Source organism: Acanthopagrus latus, chromosome 20, assembly GCF_904848185.1.
Source record: "Acanthopagrus latus isolate v.2019 chromosome 20, fAcaLat1.1, whole genome shotgun sequence".
Lineage (NCBI taxonomy): Eukaryota > Metazoa > Chordata > Actinopteri > Spariformes > Sparidae > Acanthopagrus > Acanthopagrus latus.
The window spans coordinates 12,730,459-12,747,256 of record NC_051058.1 but is presented as its reverse complement, the minus strand read 5'-3'; the positions used below and the strand labels follow the sequence as shown (position 1 = coordinate 12,747,256).

Genomic DNA, 16,798 nt, shown 5'->3' with positions numbered 1-16,798 from the left:
TTAACATGTTGAGTCCCCTGACAGAACTCCCTGTTTTCTGCCCATTTCTCTCATGATAAAACCGTTTGGATGATAATTATGATACTCCTTGTTACACCTATTAACTTCATTTAGCATGTATGATTACACACCCAACACAGGGAGACAGTGGGGATGCCACAGATGACGAGATGGTTTCCAGGAAAACACGGAGCTGTAAGGAGGGATTTTATCGAAATGGACCGGAGTCTGACAGCATTGACCAGGAAGATCCAGGTGATATTTTATGGCACTATTACAAATTATTCTTACGAAAGAAAGTGAGGTATTAACTGAAAAAGACTGCACAAAACCTAATTTGAAGACCAGAACAGTCTCAACAGGGCATTAGGGTCTTAACAGATTTTTTGTCCTGTTATTCTATTCTTATCTGTATGTTTTTTTATTTACCTTCATTCCTTTTTGCCTCAGCAGAGGACAGCTTCCCTGGACCCTTTTCCCTCTCATCCAATAAAAGCCCTGGATTGCTCGCCTCCTCTTCCTCCTCCTCCTCTTCCTCCAGCATGGCGGGGTCCAACCAGACTCGTCCACAGTCCTCTCCGATCCTCTCAGGAACAGCCAAGTCACAGCCAGGGTACTATGACTGCACTGTATGAGAAGACAGGCTGTGTGAAAGCCTGACCTCTAATGATTTGATGTTTTACCTTTTCTTTGTTGGTTGTAGGGCCTGGAGCAGCAGGTCGTGGCACGGCCGTGCTAAAGGCTGTTTCAAAGGCTTCCAGAACCTCATGATTTCTGACAGCACAATGAGCTTCATTGAATTTGTTGAGCTCTTCAAGTCATTCAGGTAGATACCAACATTTAGTCTACGAGATCCTGTTTATCTTGAATTTTTAGAATTTTTTCAGGTTATACGTAATCATCCAACATTCGGCATTGTCCTGTATGTATATTGTACATGTTCTGTTAAGGATTTATGCCATCTCATCTCTTTTTTGTTATATAATTGCGGTGTTTTTATCAATAGCATCTGAAGACACCATGAATAAAACAAATTCAAAAAATGCTGCTCAAGGTCATCATGCCTTCCCAAGCATTCTTCTCTTTATAATATTTAGCTTCTATATTATTTTTCCTTGTCAGATGAAAGGAAACAATGTTTTGCCTTGACAAGCAATGGAAAGCAGTGGATTACTCTCATACCAGTCCTCCTACATTTCTTAGATTGTAGTTTGTCCTCTCATCTGCTGCCCAGCAGTTTCCTTTTGAATTCTTGCTTGGCCAGACAGAGAAAATGGAAGTGCAGTGCTTCAGCAGATCAGCCACTCAGAAACCTTGCTTATTTTCCAAAGACTGTCCCAGAAATATATTACATTTAAATATTTGAAAAATCAAACAACCATTCACTCTTGCATCACTTTGTAATTAAGAACATTGAGTAGAGCTCGTACAAGGTATGGCAAAACAAAATGTAAACAAACCCTAACAAAATATCACAACTTATAGAGGATATTTAATGAATGAAAGTCTATAAATGTGAATTTAATCAGGCCTTTCAAAAAATTGTAGATGAAACTGAAATCACCCCTAATCACCTCTTGCCTCCACTAATTTTTCTTTGTTTTTTGATATCATCTCACCTGAAATGAACCTGTTATCAATCTACAGTGGCTAAAATGAGTCTCAACTATTCTCTGTGTTGTTTCCTCCACAGTATCCGAAGCAGGAAGGACCTAAAGGAGCTGTTTGACACCTTTGCTGTCCCCTGCAGTCGCTCAAATCCAGAGTCTGCTCCTCTCTACACCAACCTCACGATAGACGACAAAATCACAGGACTACAGCCAGACCTCGGTAAAAGATCAGACAGTTGTATTCATTGATATACTGCAAGGGTTCCCTTTCGCATGACTCTTCCTCTCCTCTCCAGACTTATTAACCCGCAATGGTTCTGATCTTGGCCTGTTTATCCGGACGAGGCAGCAGATGTCTGAAAACCAGAAGCAGATCTCCGATGCCATCGCAGCAGCCAGCATCGTGACCAATGGAACGGGAGTGGAAAACGCATCTCTAGGCGTCTTGGGGTTGGCTATCCCTCAGCTCAACGATTTTCTAGTCAACTGTCAGAGGGAGCACCTAAGCTACGACGAGATTCTCAGCATCATACAGGTAGAGTGTGGAACCTTATCTCACAATGTAGTGGAAATGTAGTGGATGAGGAAATGCCTGGTATAGATTTTTAATCTTACCACATGAATTGATGATGAAAAAAACGGATGAAAGAAACCTGAGACGCAAGGAAGGAAGAGGGACTTTAAATCAATTATGGTAATGAATTGTTTGGTGCTATTCTCTTGCAGAAATTTGAGCCCTCATCAAGCATGAGACAAATGGGTTGGATGTCATTTGAAGGCTTTGCAAGGTAGAGTAAATGAATGTGAACATATATGAATAATTCAAAATAAACTGCATAATCATTTCAAGAATAGCATTTCTGAAAAGTCAAAGATGATGTCCTCAAGTTTAAAAGCCTGCAAACTCTCTTCCAGTTAGTTAGAACTGAAGAAACCTCTTGGATGAAAGTTGAATCATCTTCAAGAAACTGAAACAAGTTGAGTTGCCTGCAACGCAGCACTTAGCATCTTGGTCATAGCCTGCTAACCAGCCCCTCTCCATACCAGGTTCCTGATGGATAAGGAGAATTTCGCCTCTCGTAATGAGGAATCCCAGATGAATCCTGAGGAGCTGCAGTACCCTCTGTCTTACTATTACATCGAGTCTTCTCACAACACTTACCTGACTGGACACCAGCTCAAAGGAGAGTCCTCTGTTGAGCTTTACAGCCAAGTAAGAGAGCAGTTTTTATTTAATGCAGTCCCATAACTCTTGTTAAGCTTGTGCGTTCGTGTCTGAATATTGGATGTTATCTTTCTCCAGGTGCTGCTGCAAGGCTGCAGGAGCGTTGAGTTAGACTGTTGGGATGGAGACGATGGCATGCCAGTCATATATCATGGACACACACTCACTACTAAGATACCCTTCAAGGTTAGTAATACATACAGGTTTCTCCTTACTTTGTCTTTCAAGGCCTCACTGAGCTGAACTGTAGTATGATGTATTTATTTTGACAGAAGTAGTCCAGGCAGAAATTCTGTATATACAGGAAACCAAACATATGTGAATTTTTCGAACTGACATCAGCCTTTGAAGGCCTTATCAATACTGTATATTATATGTTTGACTGATCAGAGCTCCCATCACCTGTATTTAATTTGATGTTGTGTCTTAGGGCTGTTTGAGTTAATCTCATTAGTATTGGTTTTCATAGAGTTTAATTCACTTTTATTTGACTTGGAGTGACTTTTCTAAGAATTGAATCTCTCCCATGATCTTCCAGGATGTGGTGGAGGCAGTTAACCGGTCTGCATTTGTCAATTCTGACATGCCCGTCATCCTGTCCATAGAGAACCACTGCTCGCTCCCACAGCAGCGCAAGATGGCTGAAATCTTCAAGGTATGGCAACGGAAACTGTAAGAGAGCTTACTTTTTTATCAGTGTCCACAGTCATGTATGTTTTCCATGTGTGGCTTATAGAAAGTTTCATAGGTAGTATATATTCAGCAATACCTACTGTATATTTTGTGAATTAAATTGACCTACGCCGTCCAGTAGTCTAGTTTCTAGTACAACCTCATGTATTCCTCAGTGGCACTTGTAAGAACACTTACTGAGTAAGAGGAGCACTCCGCTCAAGCATTTCCCAAGATTTTCTCAGCTGCTGTGGGCATTCAAACTGGCAGACTTCCAGCCAGAGGCTTGCTTTTCAAATCTTCAGGCTGCGACCGTCCCTTTCTTCTTCTTGTTTTTTAATTTATATTTCGCACATAAATGGGCATGACAGATCATGGAATATCAAATTTCTTTCATCCAGCAAAACTTCCCAACATGTTTCCTCCCTGGAGACTGACTTCTGAGTGGCTTGATAAAGAAAAGTCTTTCATGTCCAGATAGCCCTGTGCCTCTGGACATCTTATGTCACCACAGGCTTGTTTGTTTACAATGTTGTTTTGTGTTGATGAAAGCACTTTTGATTTTCCTCTCCTCCCCCCCCTCCTCTCACTTGACATTTCATTCTGGTCCGATTGCTGGTGATTTATTGACGTCTCGTCTGTCCTGTTTAAACATTTATCCATTAGACGGTGTTCGGGGAACGTCTTGTGACGCGCTTCCTCTTTGAAAGTGACTTCAGCGACGACCCTCACCTGCCGTCGCCGCTGCAGTTGCGGGGGAGGATTCTCCTCAAGAACAAGAAGCTCAAAGCACACCAGGCACCGGTGGACATCCTCAAACAGAAGGTCGGGAAGAAATAAAGACTTTCTGTACAAATGCATGCACATATATAAACATGTACATAATTTATATTTCATATAAGGCTTCCTTTAAGTGGCCATCCAGATCACATCAGCACATTCATTATTTAACAATGTTTATGGAGTGCTGTCACACGTAAATAATAGATGCTAATGTGCCCATCACACCATTTTCATCACACATAGCCTGCTACTTAAGTACATCTGCAGATAAGAGCTTGTATATTTACAGCTAATGGCTCATACGTCAGATATAAATATGTCTTTGTGACTTTCTAACACTTTCTGATTGTCTAACTATATTGTAATCACAGGCTCACCAGCTGGCCCACATGCAGGCCCAGGCTAGCAACGGGTCACCTGGGGTTAGCTCACCTGGCACGCACAATAACGAGGAAGAGGAGGAGGAAGAAGACGAGTATGACTATGACTACGAGTCTCTATCAGATGGTAAGGAGAGCTTATCGAAGAGGAAAACACTTCATAGGCACACAACTAACTTAAAGAACTCCAAATTTCTATTTATATGGATTATTTTGTTTGTAACCACTTGAGTCAGTTTCTGTTCCACTTTTATTCTGTCTCTCACCTTTTTTGTTAACACTCAAGTCTCTCTTTAATTTGACACACTGTTCTCACTTCACTCCTTTCCTGTTTGGTCTTGCCTGTTTTCCACTTAGCTGATGTCCTCACAGCCTCTACTGCCTCGTATGGCCTGGAAGGTAAATGCACGGCTCGGATGTGCCTCTCTATGTACCAGTGGTTCCATCAACCTGTGTTTTGTGGTGGTAGTTGGTGGTGATTCACTGACCAGTTTTTGTTCACAGTATCTTAAAAGGCCTTTTAAAATTCAACATATAAATCAAGTTTTAAGAAAAACTTGTGATTCTTGGTTCAATTTGTCTTGCCGCCTCTGCCACTGCAGAATAACTACAGAGGAAACACTTGTATGTAGAAGTGCGCTAGTGATCTGCATCATTCTGTTTGTGCCTGCATACTGTAACAGCTGCCAGCATTCTGCTGATTGTGGATGCCAGATAACGCTCTGCAGCACCGTAGCAATCTGTTGATTATGGTGAGCAGCAGTTAAAAGAAGAAATTTAGGATAATTTCCTCTGGTGCATTTGATGGGGAAAAATATTCTAGTGGTCATCTTGTTTGACAGTTTTGAGATATAGGTAATGTAGTAATGCTGGGCGCTCTCCTCTGTAGCTGCGAGCATGTGTGCTCTGCTGACATTTGACATCCTCCAAGAAGACTTTATTTTATGATCGCTCTGATTCATAATGGTTTTAGAATCACAACAGGGTGCCATCAGAGCATATTTATTGCTGCTAAAGTGCTAGCAGTGGGTGGGTGGTGACATTAGGAGTGTTTGTTATGATGTTCTCTTGTTTTATCACCATTATGTAATTGGCAATAATACAACAAGCGTTCTAAATGCCCAGCTTTGCTACAGCAGTTTTTCTTTGTGCCACACGGAAGTCTTTAATATTATGACTGTGTGTATTCAACATCCAGAATAACTTACTGCTCAATAAAACAATTCTGTACCTCTGAAGGCTGTTCTAAGAGTAACCTGGATGTTGTTTTAAAATGGATAACATGCTTGTGTTGTGTTTGTAGCTTTGTGTTATTGCCTGCTTGTGTGACAACATGTTTTACACGTTTTATCATGTTTGTCATGCTGTTTAACTTATTTTAAAAAAACAGAGTCAGGGCAGGATGGGACCATACTACCTACCTTTAAATTTGACTGTCCTTGAAAGACATCAAAAGTTAATTGTGATTTATTTCAGTCAGTATTTTAACAATAAAACAGTGTCTGTATGGTTTCTCTTTCTCTCACAAACACATGGCCCCCCTCTCCTTCATACTGTATTTGTCTGTGACCTCGCCAGTGGCTGGGCAGGCTCATCAGGGAAACAAAACAAAGCCATCTGGTTTCTCAGGCCCTATGCTGCCCCCACACTAAACAACAGACCAGGGAAACCACCCTGTCCCAGTCCCAGTCCCAGTCCCAGCACTGCTCTCTCTGAATCCCTGCCCTCTGCCTGTCCCCGTTAAAAGAACTAACCGGTTGTGGACTTTGAGAAAACCATTTCTTGAATCTTAATCCTAGAAAGTGGCAGGGACTGAATTTAGCACACTCCACTTCCATGTGTCAGTAAATACAAACACTGGAGCACTAAACTGCCAAATTGCCATCTCATGTCAAAGTCTGGTCCAAGTGACTTCTCTGGCGACTTTCTACAGGGTGACTTTCGGGGTCAGCTCTGTTGCCAAAGCCCATCTCTAATTAAGATATTCCAAATGCCAGGAATCAAACAAGTTTTCTGTGATAAAAAGCTTCTGCACTTTTAAGCTGATATGTTTCTGACTGTGTTTTTGGCTGCAATGAATGTGTAGGAGGAATGGGAGCAAAGGGAAGAACTCCCTACTGTTCCTCCTGTTTACAGTTGATAGACATTGCTTTGAGTATCAGTAAGGGAGGAGCCTTTGTTGGCGTTTGGCTTGGGGATATATGCTCATGGGATCTGCAAGTAGTTAGAGATACAGATAACTGCTTTTCTGTTTATAATTATTGTGTGATTGTCCCCACCTGTGGCCCTCTTTAAAGGCCTGCCTCGTCAAAAACACCAAGCATAATGGTTGAATGCTGAAGCTAGTGCAGAAATACCTTTAATCTGCAGTTAACTTTTGTGGTAACTCAATGTTCTGACTTTGTTAAACTTAAAGCAACATCATATAACTTTGTTACTTATATTAAAAGCCTTGTTCATAGTACAGTGTCTTGTTGTGTCTTTGACGACTGACAAATTGTTGTCAGAATGACACAAAATGCCTGATGTCTACATAATGTTGCTTTAACAAGACAAACCCAACTTGTATCTTGAAATACAAAGTCAGCCTTTGTTTCTACAAGAAGATTCCAAGATGTGTATACGGCTAATATGCGGCTTCTTAAATGTCTTGTCTCACGATTTAAAGGATGGAAAGTCAGGTTTCTGAGTCCGCAAAAGATGTGGAGCTCCCAGTAAAATGGTGTAGCAGCAGCATTGAACAGCTGAAGTAGATGGGGATTTGTTTTAAAACATAAAGACACACAAACTGATAAATGGCCTCGTACAGCTCGTCTGGCGTAATCTACGTGTCTGGAAGCCCCCAAATTGATTTGAAGTTTGAAGACGTTATTTAAATGCTAATACTTTTAGCTTAGCTGCTACAGGGAAGATCTCTGTTAAAAATGATGTAATTAACTTATTTCTTGTACTTCAGTTGTTCAGGAGAATGCTGCAACACTGTTTTTATTTGAAGCTACAGAAATATTTTGTAGACTATAAAACTTCATCTGACTTTTCATTCCTGAAATACAGTGCATTGAGAGCCACTGTTACACTAACTCCAATGCACAATTTTTATTTAGTAAATTCATTTAAAATCCAGCCTATGTCTTCATCAGGACAGTTGATGAAGACATAGCCTCCTGAATGAAAATATTGTGCTGTTGTTACGAATAACGATCCATTTTGGATTGGAAATGACAGAAATTGCAGTCATAACGAAATATGTCTGAGGTGGAAATTACGTGTGGGCATGATTGCTTTCCTGATAGATATCTCAACCCGTCACACCCAAGCATGACTATTTTCGTACTTTGTATATGCTTCGAAAATCATTGTTTCCGACACTTGATTCACCCAGTAAAACATTTTTCCTGAGCATTTGTGCTTGTGAGAGCTTCTCTGCTGGGAGCTACTATAATTCACTGTATTTCTCACAGATAACATCCTGGATGACAAGCCAGAGGGGAAGAGCTCAGCAGACAAAGAAGAGCAACCTGTAGATGAAATACCAAAGAGGATGAAGAAGACAGATAGTACTACGCAGAGCAAAGGAAAGGTAAGGAACTAAAGTTTTAAACTGATAAGTGTTAAATATTTAACAGCTACTCTGTGCCAGTGGGTATGTTGGCTGTTTGCATCAAGCTGGTTCTGAAATAGGTCAAAAAGAAAATTAATAATCAGTTTAATGAAAAAGATGATATAAAAGTGTGACATTTTTGATAGCAATCTGGCACGGAGGTTAAGTAGAGTTATGTTCCTCTGCAACAGAACATGACTGTCTCTTCAAGTAAAACCAGGTTTTCCCTGTCATGTCTCTACCTGCACTTGTAGGTGTTTGACATGGAGCTGGGCGAGGAGTTCTACCTCCCTCAGAACAAGAAGGAGAGTCGACAAATCGCCCAGGAGCTGTCCGACCTCATCATCTACTGCCAGGCTGTGAAATTCCCTGGTAGAGAATATTTTAGTCTCTCTGTGACACACATTTCTTTCTCTTTCCTTTTCATTTTCACATACATCTTTTCCTCCTCCTGTCCTACGTGGCTTCCTCTCCTGGCCCAAAGAGAATCACTCTTCGTCTAAATCCCCCCCCATGCCTGTCACGGTATCATTATCTCCTTTTTTTCCTGTCTTCCACTCCCATGTTAAATTTAGGAGGTCAAACCTTTCCCCATGTTTTTTGAATTTTTTTCTCATTGCGCGACATTTAATATCCCAGTACGTTACTCTCCATTCCTCTCCCACACAGGACACCCACTAAGATGATGAATCCTTTTTTCTCCCCATGGGAAAGATGGGGTTACTTATTGTGTTGTCAGTCCCAGAGCAGAACAACAACAGCAGTGTTGTTACATACTGTACATTCAGGAAATGTTTTTGAGATTTCCTGGAGTCTAGTTACAGTAGTATCCGAGGTTCCTTTGTCACGTTAGCCCCTCTTTTTTCCATTTTTGCTGTCTTAATATGAGCTTACATGTTAAAATGACAATATAGATGTAATTTTAAATACATTAAATGCTCTGTGTCAAGCAGTTCAGTCTGCTTGACTTTTCTTGTGCCCTCATTAAAGTTCTCCTATGTCTTCTTTATTGGGATCTATCTTCATTCCCTGCCTCAATTTATCTCTGCTATATTCCTTAAATATCCACCTCTCGTCTCTCCTTTCCTCCCTCAAGTGTCTTCTTCTCTGCTTGTTTCCTCATTTCTTTGGATGACATTTGCCCTTATAAACCTTCCAGTGTTTCCACTTCGTATTTTATTTGTTTACTATTTTCAGTGACCTGAGATCAGTGAATGATGAACCGTGGAAAGTGGCTCAGTTCAGACAGCAGACAGCAGACTGGTTGCTGCTGTCTGCTGTCTGAAGTGGCTGCTGACAGACATTTTACTTATCAAAGCGTGTCCACAAACATTAAATCATCATCGGGGAAAAAAAAAAAAAAAAAAAAATTTAGAAAAATTCTTTTCAAATGTCTGATCTCATTTATTATTATTTATTAAGAGATGAGATTCGACAAGAAACGAGAAAAAGGTCAAGCTTTACAGTGTTTAAATAACAGTATTAGTTAAACCTTTGCAAAGAAATATGGAAATATCTATGTATGTATCGAATCATTTCATATATGTTTTTACGTTTTTTTGTTTCATATGGAATTCTTCACAGAACAAGAACCAGTTTGTTTTTAGAGGCAATTACATACTTCTGCTAATTATAAAGAAATGGATTTGGAGTGATGCCTGGGAGGGAGGGAGAAGACCGGCTTCCTCATTATGACAGAAAGCGACAGTTGTTTTTAATAGAGAAAATGATTTCTGGATTTTGAGAAACTAATTGAGACAGATTATGATGTCATGAGCATGGTGTCTCCAGTCTGTCTGTGCAACATTATTGACCACTTTCTTCTGTCTGGGAACACAGGCCTCTCCACACTGTCTCCGGCCGGCTCTGGCAGAGGGAAGGACCGGGGGAAGAGCAGGAAGTCCATATTTGGCACAGCTCCCGCTCGCAGCAGCGCAGCAGGGGAGGTCACGACCCAGAACCGCACCCCTGGGAAAGGTACGCAGGTTCTAGGGGTCATAATTGAAAGATGTATCAACATAGGCATTGTCAGTGTTTCACAGATATACAGAATAGAATAGAATTGAAAATTCTTAATTGTCTATCTTGTTTAAGAGTGAGTCCGAAAAAGATAATTATAAAGTGCTGTGTGTTGAGTGAGAAGGCTCTCTTCAAAAAGCTGTCTGCCATTACTGATTTAGATGTTCGTTTTTGCACAATATCTGTGTCTTTGCCCTGAGGGCTGCATCTGAAAAAGATGATGGCGTCAGTCCTCTAAAATGTTGCCACTCAACAATTAGAAAAATGTCAGAGCAGGTGGATGTATGTTTGAATATGTTGGTAAATGGCAAAGGAGAGCCAATAAAACAGGGCTCCCACTTGGACATTGTAATCCAGGTGCAAATGAAAATTGGCATAACTAAATGTGGAGAATTTAATTAGACAAGCAGCTGAAGGCTCGCCACATGGCAAAGCAAGGGTCACATGACATTGAACATGACATGGAACCTATTGAAATTGCACTTAAACATGCAAAAAGTAAATTAATAATTTTATACAGATATTAATGAAAAAAAAAAGTTTAACTCATCATTAGATAAAAAATGATAAAAATAAATAAGGCTTAATCCTGATTGGTGCTCAGAGCTGTTCTAACAGTGGCTTCATGTAGGACAGCATCACTCAATGTAAGAAGCAGACTGAGGATTCAAATGTTCTCTCTGTCCTCCCTCTAGGTGGCGCTGAGCGGCTGAGCTGGGAGGAGCAGCAGACGTCTCCGACCCTCAACCCCCCCACCTCTCTCAGCGCCATAATCCGCACGCCCAAGTGCTACCACATCTCCTCCGTCAACGAGAACGCCGCCAAGCGCCTCTGCCGCCGCTACTCTCAGAAGCTGATCCAGCACACGGCGTGCCAGCTGCTCAGGACTTACCCAGCAGCCACCAGGATTGACTCGGCAAACCCAAACCCTCTGCTGTTCTGGCTGCATGGAATTCAGCTGGTGGCACTGAACTATCAGACTGATGGTGAGGATGGCTCACTCACTTCCAAGCAAACAACACTACTAAGTTTTTTTTTTTTAATTTTAAGTTGGCAGAAGACACAGGAGAGATAACTGAAGAATCTTTATGTCACTCCTCCCCTCATGTTTTCTCTATTTCTGCTTCGCGAATCATGTTTTTTTCCATTTGGAATCTAAGTTTACAAAACACAGTCACACAGCTATCAACACTCACACGTGCAAGTTTTGTTTATATGACACTCAAAATTCAAACTGGTTGAAGAGCAAAATAACTGCACTTAACAATATTGAAACCAAATAGTCTTCATCTTTAATACCCTCAAAGTGAAGTTGAAATATTTAGTTCTAGCTATTTTTGATGCTTTTATCTCAATCCGTTTTCTTGTCCTTCTCTTCGCCCTCGCAGACCTGCCCATGCAGCTGAACTCAGCCTTGTTTGAGGCCAACGGGGGCTGTGGCTACGTCCTGAAGCCGGCGGTGCTGTGGGACCGTAGTTGTCCGCTCTATCAGCTGTTCTGTCCGATGGAGAGGGATGTTGAGAAAATGAGCCCCGCGATCTACTCCCTCACTGTGAGTAAAGGAGCGGAGTGGAAGATCACTTAACCCTTAATAGTCCAAACCTCTACACGTTTATCCTCACACCTATAGCTTCCAATCTGTCAGTACATTTTTGGATGTCAGAGCTACAACTGGCTTCCATTTTTAATATTCTGTAGTAGCGTGATGACAGTGACTGCGCAGTTGTTATGACTGGACACTCCTTCAAACACACACTCCTAAGTACTCATATTAGGCCCATTAACGTGTGTTTGGACAGTTTTATTGTGAAGTAGTCTGTGTACGCTTTCCCTATTTGACAGTTATGAGCCACCCAGACCACCCAGTAAATTAAATATAACAGTGAACAAGAACAACAACTCAAAGGCTCCGCAGTGCAACATGTCCGCCTTGTGTGTCCCTCACTGCACACTTTTGAGTGGGACAATGAAAGTTATGTGTGTGTGTTCCGTGCATCCTCACTGAAAAGGCGAGCAAAGTTAAGTGTCATGTATGGAGGACCAGATCAGCCAAAATCAGAAAATAAATAAATAGGTAGAAAAAATTGAATTAATGCCATCAAATGCACCAGCGATAATAATAAAAAATGAATGTAGACATTAATTAATTTATAAAAATGTGAAATTAATCCATTTTTTTTTTCGCATTGTCTTTTTACATTTCTTATTGCATTTCTGCTGCATCATGCAAAATGAAAAGAACATGAAACACAAATACCACAAATGTCACATTTTTAAAAATCAGTTAGTGCCTCATATATTTTTGATATAATTTGTGGTGCATTTATGTTAGCGATCTTATTTTTCATTTTGGCTGCTTGTCTTCCATACAAGAAACTTGGAAAAAGTTATTAAACACTTAATATCAACAACTTGCACACTTATAAAGTTGCTTTTCACTTCCATGCATTTATTTATTGAGCTTAATTGAGATTTATTTATTTAGTTTGGATTTTGGCACTCTCAGTCCTCCACAGTCATGAAGTTTAGAGGTATGTGTTTATCCCTGGCTTTCCTGATCTGTTCAGATAATCCACTCTCATGCTCTCAGAAGTAACATGAACACTGATCTGGTCAAACAAGCAGTGTAAACACAAGGATGATGTCACACTCATAAAACCTGTGTGACAGTCTGTACTTATGTGTGTGTGCACGGTTGTCAGAGAGAGACTGAACAAAGGTAGACAGAGACAGAGACAGAGTTTTTCTTGGCAGGTCAGAGTGACTTCACTATTGTTTGGCCTCTCCAGTCTGCTTCATCCAATGACCTGAAAACAAGATCTGTGTTGCGTAAAAACAAAACTTAACAGAGAGTTTTGTTTGTGTGACTCATTAAACAACAACACACCTCTCCTGTCTTCTCTCAGATCGTCTCCGGTCAGAACGTCTGTCCCGGTAACAGCGCTGGCAGCCCCTGTCTCGAGGTCGACGTTCTGGGCATGCCTGTCGACAGCTGCCACTTCCGCACCAAACCCATCCATCGCAACACCCTCAACCCCATGTGGAGCGAGCACTTTCAGTTCACCGTGCACTTTGAGGAGATGTGCTTCCTGCGCTTCGCCGTCGTGGAGAACAACAGCTCCCAGACTACAGCACAGAGGACACTGCCTCTGAAAGTCCTCAAGCCAGGTACGACACAACAGATGATATGTCAAGTAAGCATGCTTCGATGCTGTAGATGGGAGTTTGTGCTGACCAGAGTCGTTTCATTCAGTTCAGAAAAATACCAGAAACTGTCCATGAAAAAGAGATAACAAAAGATAAACTTGAGTGAGGTCTGTTTTACTAACCAACAAAGGCGTGTCTTGTCATGTGTCAATGTAAGAACATTATCAGTTTATATATTGTAAAAATCTATTTTATTCATGTGTTCCAGGTTATAGACACGTCCAGTTGAGGACACAACATAATGAACCTCTCGAGGTGTCGAGCTTGTTCATTTACAGCCGCAGAATAGAGGAAGGCCCCTCAGGAGTTGCAACTCCCTCATCACTGGTAAGACATGTCATCGCCTCAAGTTGTGCTGTTGCAGTGTTGATACTGCACCTCCATTATACCTTTAAAGCCTGTAAAGCTTCACAGTCATATCACCGAATGTGGGGATATGGTGATCTTATAGAAAATGATGCATTGTTGTAAATATTAAATAAAATGTCAAATTAGCTCAAACATCTACAACAATTAATGCAACACATGAATTCAACATTAATAAAAATCCCAAAACCTAATATTTAATTGTAAAACTGCAGTCCTTTATTTATTGACTTACAGTACTGATATTTTACTTTATTTAAGGAACTTCTTCCACAAGTGAAAATGCTCTTAAAAAGCACAACTGTCATGTCTCTCCACAGCTGTTCAGTTCAGAGGAGAAACGTGCGTCACAGCAGCAAAGGGTGACGGTGTACGGAGCTCCTGGTCCTGAGCCCTTCACTGTGTTCTGTGTCACCGAGCAGACGACCGCCAGACAGCTACTGGAGACTGTCAGTACCTCAGGAATGAAGTTTTTTGTCCATTTCTTGGGGATTTCTCTGTAGTCATAAATGTGTCTCCTCTCAATTCCTCCACAGGTCGTAGCATCAACGGGAAACCCATCAGAGTACTTCCTGTGTGAGGAGAGGGTCCCTCTGTTGAAGGAGCGCAGCGAGGTGAAGCGCTGTGCTCAGCATCGTTCTCTGGGGCCCGATGAGGAGGTGGTCAGAGTGGTGTCCAGCTGGAACACTGAGGATGGATGTGTGGGGAGGATCGTCCTGAAAACCAGAGAGGAGGTACACAAAGAGCTGTGAATTATGTCTCTTATGGTATTAACTTTGATCTGTTTAATGATTAGAACACTTTAAACTGAATGTGTTTGTTATTATTACCTACCTTTTATTACTACGGTACATAATGGCGCGCCTGTGCAAACTATCATGTGGACTCTGGCTCCCCCTTGTGGTTGTTTTGTATAACTCCTCTCCCAAAGGCATTCATCGAAGTCTTGGTGTACATGAAAGAGTAGCTTTGTCAGAAAACACACTTATTAATACGTATGAATGATTTATTGAAAATTTTATATCAAATGCTAGCTTACCTCTAGGGTCCTGCAACATGTTTTTTACCATTACGACGTGGTGTTGTCCTTGTAGAACTTTAATGAGAAGAACACGGTGCTGGAAGGAGAGGAGGAGGTGACGGCTGGAGCCAGAGAAGGAGGGGGAGGAGGAGCAGAGGACGATATGTTCTTTGTCCAGGTCCATGAAGTTTCACCAGAGCAGCCTCACACCGTGATCAAGGCCCCACGCTGCAGCACTGCTCAGGACGTCATACAGCAGGTGAGGAGGGTCAAGAATACGCCACTGTTACTTTGCAAGACTAGAGGTGTACATAAACTTTGAAGTGGCTGAATTCTCTCTCCGTCCTGTCCAGACTTTGTCGAAGGCCAAGTATTCCTACAGTATTCTATCCAACCCAAACCCATGCGAGTACGTCCTGGTGGAGGAAGTGACAAAGGACGCCAGCTCAAAGAAGTCCTCCACCTCCAAGCCCCTGCAGCGGGTCCTGCTGGATCACGAGTGTGTCTTTCAGGCTCAGAGCCGCTGGCGAGGAGCGGGGAAGTTCATTCTTAAACTCAAAGAGCAGGTAGCTCTACACATGCCAACTGATTGTCAGTGCTAGACACTTCTTAAGTTTTTATTTCTTATTTATTGGCCCCATGTCCTCTTTAGAGCGTTGTTTGTAAGTTTGTTACAAACGTTTAAAAGTGTTTAAAGCCTTCATGTTTTAACTTTGTATGCTCACCTCTGTATCTAACGCGCTGTTCACTCACTGCTTGTGTTTGTATTTTAAATGCCGCATGATGTGTTGTTCGTGCTTCTAACCTGTTACTGCTTTGCTTGTTAATGTTTGTGTGCGCTTTGTTGCTGTGTCACGATGCAGTGTTACCGTGAGTCTGCTTTTCTTTTTCTTGTGTTTTTATGTTGTCTGTCAGTATTTATTGTATTTATGAGCCAACCGTTTAGACAATAAAAATGTGTTTATATGAGCTGCCTTGTTAAATAAAGATTTATTTAGTACTTTTTAAAAATATGTCTAGTTTTTTCTTCTTTAATAAGTAAGACTGAGCGAGTAAGTGGGTGTTTGAAAACACTTTAATTCTTGAGAGGAATTTTTTTTAGATTAATTAATAATAATGAAAAAAAAAACTACGTGTACAATCTGTCTGTTAATGTGATTGCAGCAACATGACTTTGTTTCTGCTTCCAGGTGGTGCGGGAGGACAAAAAGAAAGTCATTTCCTTTGCCAGTGAGCTGAAGAAGCTGACCAGCCGCAGCCGCAGCATGGCGACCGGCAGCGGCGGTGGCGTGGACGGCCCGGCCCAGAGTAAGGATGATAGAGCTGCATGCTGTGTGGCTCTGACAGAGCTCCAGGAGTGAGGCTCACGCTCTGCCTGCTGTCTGTGCATGGAAAGGCAACAGAGGTACTGTATGTTGTCTCTAACATCTAACAGCACAAACGTTGAGTATGTCACATGAATTTGGGGATTTTTATTTAAGCGCAAGTTGTGCATGAAACTTACTTCTCTTATACTGGAAAAAAATGATGGTCAAAGTCATTTTTTTGGGGTCTGAAGGGTTGTTATGCAATGAGATGATATTGTGTAATATCTTAGCCCCAAAACATGACCCTGATACTCCTCACATGTCTGCAACTTAACTGCACAGGTAGTAAATACAGTATCCACAAACAGGAAGTAGTATGAGATTTTTATGGTATGATAACTATGTCTGAAAATGTGTCAGTTTCAGCGTATCGTGGCATTGGGTGTTACGCAGTTCTCAACATTATTATAAGTCACAGTGACCCTTAATAGAATGAAAACAGGAAGGGCTCTTAGTTTTCATAATTTCACAAAATATAATGACTTGCAATAAATCTATTTTTAATTAAACAGAAAGATAGAAAAGACAGAAAGGAGATATTTGAACC

General features: G+C 41.3%; 1 protein-coding gene across 7 annotated transcripts in view; it reads left to right on the top strand.

Moving 5' to 3' along the window:
• plce1 (phospholipase C, epsilon 1) overlaps positions 1-16,798 on the top strand; it is an 85,998-nt gene that overhangs the window by 65,028 nt on the left and 4,172 nt on the right. For 4 of the 7 annotated variants that reach the window (XM_037081063.1, XM_037081060.1, XM_037081062.1 and 1 more), the window contains 24 exons: positions 141-255; positions 451-613; positions 704-826; positions 1,694-1,830; positions 1,907-2,145; positions 2,337-2,398; positions 2,658-2,823; positions 2,914-3,021; positions 3,374-3,490; positions 4,174-4,332; positions 4,662-4,797; positions 5,028-5,069; positions 8,132-8,250; positions 8,526-8,643; positions 10,111-10,248; positions 10,986-11,276; positions 11,679-11,842; positions 13,197-13,458; positions 13,706-13,824; positions 14,184-14,312; positions 14,400-14,597; positions 14,958-15,143; positions 15,238-15,450; positions 16,075-16,289. In XM_037081063.1, the coding sequence (XP_036936958.1) occupies positions 141-255; positions 451-613; positions 704-826; positions 1,694-1,830; positions 1,907-2,145; positions 2,337-2,398; positions 2,658-2,823; positions 2,914-3,021; positions 3,374-3,490; positions 4,174-4,332; positions 4,662-4,797; positions 5,028-5,069; positions 8,132-8,250; positions 8,526-8,643; positions 10,111-10,248; positions 10,986-11,276; positions 11,679-11,842; positions 13,197-13,458; positions 13,706-13,824; positions 14,184-14,312; positions 14,400-14,597; positions 14,958-15,143; positions 15,238-15,450; positions 16,075-16,245 (3,675 nt within the window). In that variant the 3' untranslated portion in view covers positions 16,246-16,289. The remainder of the gene's footprint in view (positions 1-140; positions 256-450; positions 614-703; positions 827-1,693; positions 1,831-1,906; positions 2,146-2,336; positions 2,399-2,657; positions 2,824-2,913; positions 3,022-3,373; positions 3,491-4,173; positions 4,333-4,661; positions 4,798-5,027; positions 5,070-8,131; positions 8,251-8,525; positions 8,644-10,110; positions 10,249-10,985; positions 11,277-11,678; positions 11,843-13,196; positions 13,459-13,705; positions 13,825-14,183; positions 14,313-14,399; positions 14,598-14,957; positions 15,144-15,237; positions 15,451-16,074; positions 16,290-16,798) is intronic. The other 3 variants (XM_037081064.1, XM_037081065.1, XM_037081066.1) reach the window with 3 other exon arrangements.